Genomic DNA, 338 nt, shown 5'->3' with positions numbered 1-338 from the left:
CTCCCCCCCAACCCCCAGCCAGTGTCGGGGCATCTCTGATCCCAAACACAGGGATCCAGGGTGGCAAACTGCCTCTGGAAGTGCAGGGACCTGCAGGGCTCAGCTGCTGTCCTGGGGCAGCACGGGCATATACAGCACCCTGTAACACACACTGTGCACGCAGCACACCCTGACCAGTACCACACACCACCAGGGCCACACCGTATGCAGCAACACCCACATAATACCCCCTGTGCACGAACATGCTACCTGTGCAACACCCAGTGCCCCATCACCTCTGCCACGTGTGGGGGACACCCGCTTCGCAACACCCCCTCTGCCTGTAACAACCTGTCCAC

The 338-nt window shown here is 61.2% G+C and overlaps 1 protein-coding gene across 1 annotated transcript in view; it reads right to left on the bottom strand.

Annotated features, from left to right (window-relative positions):
* Positions 1 to 99: 99 nt before the first annotated feature.
* LOC104411607 (neurturin-like) overlaps positions 100 to 338 on the bottom strand; it is a gene marked incomplete at its 5' end in the record, with an annotated part of 841 nt that continues 602 nt past the window's right edge. The window contains one exon of the mRNA XM_010022065.1: positions 100 to 111. Within this exon, the coding sequence (XP_010020367.1) occupies positions 100 to 111 (12 nt within the window). The remainder of the gene's footprint in view (positions 112 to 338) is intronic.

Source organism: Nestor notabilis, unplaced genomic scaffold (genome assembly GCF_000696875.1).
Source record: "Nestor notabilis isolate BGI_N333 unplaced genomic scaffold, ASM69687v1 scaffold29540, whole genome shotgun sequence".
Lineage (NCBI taxonomy): Eukaryota > Metazoa > Chordata > Aves > Psittaciformes > Psittacidae > Nestor > Nestor notabilis.
This window is presented reverse-complemented; position numbering and strand designations above follow the sequence as displayed.